The 6,267-nt window shown below is 40.1% G+C and overlaps 2 protein-coding genes across 2 annotated transcripts; both read left to right on the forward strand.

Annotated features, from left to right (window-relative positions):
- Positions 1-902: 902 nt before the first annotated feature.
- Positions 903-1,781, forward strand: LOC149457420 (zinc finger BED domain-containing protein 5-like). Its single transcript, XM_089683729.1, has one exon. It carries the CDS (start codon positions 903-905, stop codon positions 1,779-1,781), a length of 879 nt encoding a protein of 292 aa, XP_089539855.1.
- A 114-nt stretch (positions 1,782-1,895) lies between these two features.
- Positions 1,896-2,783, forward strand: LOC149457421 (zinc finger BED domain-containing protein 5-like). The gene has a single exon (XM_089683730.1). The coding sequence runs from the start codon at positions 1,896-1,898 to the stop codon at positions 2,781-2,783; it is 888 nt and encodes a 295-aa protein (XP_089539856.1).
- The last annotated feature ends 3,484 nt before the right edge of the window (positions 2,784-6,267 follow it).

A 6,267-nucleotide genomic window follows, 5' to 3' on the forward strand; every position in this document is an offset into this window, starting at 1 on the left:
CCAACTTATTTTCTTAGAACATGATCTAATTTCAGGATTGCTGTAAAACAGATGAAAAAAGATCACTTAGCTATTAACTGAATTACACAGTTTTGAAAAAAAAATATTTAAAACCTTAACCAACTCTCTAATTTTAAATTATTAGAAAAAAACCCCTCAAATGTTTTGCTTAGTGTTATGGGAAAAAAATAATAAGAAAAACGTAAAGCTGAAACATGCTTTTTGTATGTCATGGAAGCTCTATTTTTACACAAATTAAAAAATGCATAAACAAGTTTCTATTGCCTTAAAGTTGACTTCCACCAGTAAATCACTAAATGCCACATTTTCTATGTGAAAACCTGGAAGCCAATTTTGATGTCAGGCTCCCCTTATGGATTCAGTCTGACACACAATATGTAACTGGACAGTTTATCTATGAGATAAAAATAACTTTGTAGCTTTCTGGGAGAAGGCAATGATACAATTTTTACTAGAGCAGCGTTTTTCAACCACTGTGCCGCGGCACACTAGTCTGCCGTGAGATATTGTCTGGTGTGCCGTGGGAAAAATTCCAATTTCATCTGTAACATGTGGCTTCGGCTCACAAATAGACCAATCATTAGAATCTAATGATTGGTCTATTTGTGAGCGGAAGCACATGTTACGGACTATAAATAGCTCCGGTGTCACTGTTACACTGACAGGAGAAGACATCGCAGTAGATCGCCGATGCGCAGAAGAGCACCGAAGGATCTGGACTCTGGAGGAGCGCTGAGTGATGGATCTGGAGGAGACAGGAGAAGAAGAGCACTGACTGATGGATCTGGATGGAGTGCTGAGTGTGACGGACAGCGACTATCTGGAGGAGACAAGCGCAGTAAGTACTGAGTGACAGTGAGACAGGAACAGATACTGCAGTGATGGACAAATTTTTGAAAAGGAAAGAACTGGACTCTGAACAAAATTCGGAGCCAGATAAGAGCCCAAGTATGAGTGGGGATCAAAAGAAAGCAAAGATGGTTAGCTCAAGGAAATTCTTTGGCACAAGGCAATATAGCGAAAGCTATATTTCATTTGGATTTACTTTCACCGGAGATGCAAAGAAACCAACTCCACTGTGTGTGGTGTGTGGTGAAAAGCTATCTAACAGTGCTATGGTCCCAAGTAAACTTAAACGCCATCTCCAAACGAAACACCCTTCGCTTCAAAACAAGAATGCGGACTTTTTTGTTCACCTGCGTGAAAACACGGAGAAACAGGCAACTTTCATGAGAAAAACCACAAAGGTAAATGAAAGAGCTCTTAAAGCTAGCTATCAAGTTGCTGAACTTATAGCCAAGTCAAAAAAGTCGCACACTGTGGCAGAGACATTAATACTTCCCGCCTGCAAAGCTATTGTAGAGGAGATGCTCGGACCTGAAGCAGCTAAGGAAATAGACAAAGTCCCTCTCTCAGACAACACAATTTCCAGACGTATTAATGACATGTCTGCAGACATAGAAAGTGTGGTTTTGGAAAAGATCCGTATCAGTGAGAAATTTGCATTGCAACTTGACGAGTCTACTGATATCAGTGGACATGCTCAACTCTTGGCCAATATGCGTTTTGTGGATGGTGATGCAATTAGAGAAAACTTCTTTTTTTGCAAGGCATTGCCAGAAAAAACAACAGGAGAAGAAATTTTTCGGGTCACATCAGAATACCTTGAACAAGGAGGACTTAAGTGGGAAAACTGCACAAGTGTCTGCACCGATGGAGCTGCAGCCATGATCGGGTGCACCAAAGGCTTTGTAAGCTGAGTGAAGGAAAGAAATCCAGATGTGATTGTTACGCATTGTTTTTTAAACCGTGAGGCCCTCGTAGCCAAGACTTTACCAGCAGACCTAGCTCCTGTGTTGGATGATGTTGTGCGCATGGTAAACTTTGTAAAGTCACGACCCGTGAAAAGTCGCATGTTTGCAGCTTTGTGTGAGGAGATGGGAGCGAAGCATAAAACCTTGCTGTTTCATACGGAGGTCCGGTGGTTGTCGTGTGGCAAGGTCTTGGTTCGTGTGTATGAGCTGCGGGAGGAACTTAAAGTGTTTCTGACAAATGAGAGGTCAGATTACGCAAAGCTGCTTGCAAGAGATGAGTGGTGTGCAAGGCTGGCATACCTGGCAGATATTTTTCATCGTCTGAATGAGCTGAACACACGAATGCAAGGCCGAAATGAAAATCTGCTTACAAGTACAGATAAAAGAAATGGATTCCGTTCAAAGGTGCAACTCTGGCATCAACACGTGGAAAGTGGCAATCTTGAAATGTTCACACTTACCAAGCAATGGCAAGGTGTTCACACTGCTGCACTGGGTGAGATAATAGTTAAACATTTAAAAACTCTCGAGGAGAAGTTGTCATTTTATTTCTCTTCAGTCTCCACTGAATGCCTTGACTGGGTTAGGGACCCTTATAGCTCAGCATCAGTTGGTGGAAAGGACATGACTTTACAGGAGCAGGAGGAACTAACTGAACTGAGACAAAATCGTGGTTTCAAGCTAAGATTTGCTGATCTACCTTTGGACAGTTTTTGGTTGGATACTGCCAAGGAGTTCCACGTTCTGGCAAACAAAGCTGTTTTGACATTGCTCCCATTTTCCACTACATATCTGCGTGAGATGAGCTTTTCAAGCCTGATTGCTATAAAAACTAAAGACAGAGAGAGACTGAGAGCTGTTGACGAAGAGCTACGTGTGTGTCTTTCTTCGATTCCTGCCAGAATATCAGCTTTGTGTTCAGCCAAACAGGCCCAGGTTTCGCACTGAGTAAGTAAACAGAAATATGAACAATTATAAAATACTTTATTATTTCATAATAAAGTAATTATAAAATAATTTCTTTGTGTTTGATTCCTATTCAAGAGAATTACTTTATATATAGTCAATATAGGCACAGAGGTAAATTTTTTTAACATTTTCTAATGGTGGTGTGCCTCGTGATTTTTTTCATGAAAAAAGTGTGCCTTTGCACAAAAAAGGTTGAAAAACACTGCACTAGAGCATCCTGGAGAACAAAGATTTTTGCAGATCGCCCAATCCATTGGTACTAACCCAATCAATTGGCACCATCCCAATCTTGAGTATAATGAACCATTAAAGCCCAACTCCAAGTTTTGGTTACCACCCAATACCCCTCCTTTTTTCCAGTTTCCTTCATTTGATGATAGGTGGATCCTAAATGCTGAAGAAAGCAGCTCCAAATAATGATGTGGCATCACTGCAGCATTCTTCTGTGAGTGTGGGGAGGGCTACAGACCTATGACACCCTAGGCTCACATAACATGGGCTCAAAGATGCTGGGTGTTAGAAAAGGGGTTGTACTGGTAAGTATGTAAGGGACAGTGTTGGACAAGGAGGTAAACATAGCAGCCAGAGCTACTTTTTTTATTTTTAACTTCTGTGGAGGAATTTACTTTTTATTCTACTGCCAAGCTAGATTTAGGTTTTACATAATTCCATGAACTGTGATGTGGAAGAAACATTTGCATAGATATTTAACCTTAGTAGGGACCTTAGTAAATGCTAAATAATGTGTTATATGTGTTACTCCTACAGGCACCATGATATCTGATAATTATTGTAAAAGACCAATGCAGGAAGTAAAATGTAGTTCTAGTTTTACCCCCATTAGTTCTGTCTTGAGATAGATAATGCATGTTCAAAGTTATAATTTAGAAGTAGAAGTTAGATGGGCAGAGAGAATACTGGTAAATCTGATGAATAAAAATAAAATAAAACACCTTAAAAGTTAAGTGAAACAAAAGAGAAACTGAATTTGGACGCCTTAAAAAAAGAACTGCAGTCACGCATGTAGCTATTAATTTCATCTACATTCCTAACATACCTTTTTTGTAATAGTGACATTACTGCACATTTTTTCAAATACAATCATTATTTTACAGAAAAGTTATGTTAGGCTTTCTGTACAATGTAGAATGAATTAATGGCTTCAATAACACACATCAGTTCTAATTATGAATTACCTATAATGCCAAGGATTTTTTAAAAAAGTCTACTACATGAATTACTTATCTGCATTAATGTGCAGCAACATTATCAATAAAACACAGTGGCTAAATGGTTAGCACTTCCACCTGGCAGTACTAGGGTTGTTGGTTTGTATTCCAACCACAGCACCACCTACCTGGAATAAGCATGTTCTTTCTATGCCTGCATGGATTTCCTCCCACACTCCAAAGACATGCTCGTAGGTTAATTGTTTCCTGTCTAAATTGGCCCTAGTATGTATGAATGTGGGACCTTAGATTGTATGCTCCTTGAGGGTTAGACACTGATGTGAATGTACAGTATATATATACACGTGTAAAGCGCTATAAATAATATTATGCTTCAGATGGCAAAAATAATCAAACTCTGTCAGTTAATGTGCATATGTGCCAGGTATCGGTGCCATTCGCCAACACACCAACCCCCTCTCTCATGACTGAGCCTGACCCTAATCCCCCACAGTCACCATCTTTCCTACACACCCTTATTTAATTTGCCACGTCACTAATGCACACCTCATAACTTGTTGCCATCGCATTGAAAAACAACTCAGATCTTGTCACCACTGTACCAATGCAGACTTCTGTGCTTACCACCAGTGTGCCCTTTTGTAAAGAATTACGCTTTTAACAAATGGGCACATTTTTGGTAGTAAAGTAGAGAATCATTAATATAAAGAATGTAGTACAGCTTCTGTATTAACACCAAAGCAAAGATAATAAACTGTAAGTCCACATGATAGATCATGCTCCATGTTATACCCATACAATATTTAGGGTGTAACATAAAGCATGAACACATACACAATACCCAAAGCTCAAGCCAACCCTCCCTTACATGAATCATGGAGTGATAACGGTGTATCTTCCTCCTGGATATTGTTATCTTTAGGGAAGGGAAAGGGGTAGATGTAGAAATTAATGCAAGAGAATGTTCTTCAAAAGTGAAAATACAAGTTAGAATGATCTGAACTACATAACTGGTGACATGGCCATATAGAAGAATTTATAGATTAAATATGTTGCAGATAGAACGATGGAACTATGGCACCTATATCTCAAAAATGTAAACTGAAGTGCCACACCACAACTAAATGGTCCAGATACTACTTTATTACAATAAAAGTCATAGGAAAATCCAAAGAATAGCCAACATGTTTTGGGGTCCAAAAACACTCCCTGTATCAGGGCTTGAGGTTGAAAGTAATGTGAATTAAGTAGAAGTGAACTGGACCTTTAATGGTGCAAGAGCAGGTCTTGTCAGCAGCTGGTTTGGAGGTAAAACAAGCTACTAGCAAGACTTGTACTTTTGATGTTTAGCTATATTACACTACAAGCCAAAGAGACCATGGAGATCCTTTTGGATGTAGAGGCCACCAGCCTGGGAACAAGATTACTTACATCAACAGCAATACTCTATCTAGCAATATCAATAAGATCATATTTTGGGTCCAGTGCTTTTTTGCCACTTTCTACACCCATATCTACAAGACACCTTTTTAACCGCTTGCTGACTGCATAACACAGTTATATGGTGGCAGAGCAGCTCTCCCTGGGAGGGGTGTGTGCGTGTGCACCCACCAGCCTGGCAGCACTGTGATTCAGTACAGCACTGATCAGTCATCAGCTCCAGGCCAATGATATCTGCTAGCACTTGCAGGTGAATTTTTGTAGCAGTTCAAGCAGTTCCCGATAGCCAGGTGCTCTTTTTCTAGTGATTTGCACTAGGTACCTAAAAATTTAGTGATCAAAATGTCCAAAGAGAGGTACACTAGTGAAGACAAAAAATGAAATAAATGATGTAAATATTACACTAGTGAAGAGGCCTACAGGATTTTGAGTATGTCAGATGAGAGCAAATAGGAGTTCTCACTGACAGAATCAGGCTCAGAATATGAACCAGTAGAGAGCAGCAGCACCCGGACAGATAGCTGAGATGATGTAGAACAGGTTCCTGCTAAGGTCAGGTCAGGCATATGTGACCCCAGGTTGCACAATGATTCTCATATGCAGCAGAGTGCCAGTACTAGTGCTGCACTATCTTTTGATGAGCTGGAGAGCACCAGTGGCCTAGTACATAATAGCTTTAACATACCAGCACTGCAGTATCACTTGCTGATGTGGTTAATCCCATAAGTGCAGTCCAAGCTGGTGAGGTGGCTAGCACAAGTAGTGTCCTGCAGCCACCAAGAATTTGAACACAGGCATAGTGTCCTTCCGGACACGCTGCAAATTATAATTGA

This window comes from Staurois parvus, unplaced genomic scaffold, assembly GCF_062004578.1.
Source record: "Staurois parvus isolate SC_StPar_1 unplaced genomic scaffold, SC_StPar_1.0 ptg000321l, whole genome shotgun sequence".
In the NCBI taxonomy this organism is placed as follows: Eukaryota; Metazoa; Chordata; class Amphibia; order Anura; family Ranidae; genus Staurois; species Staurois parvus.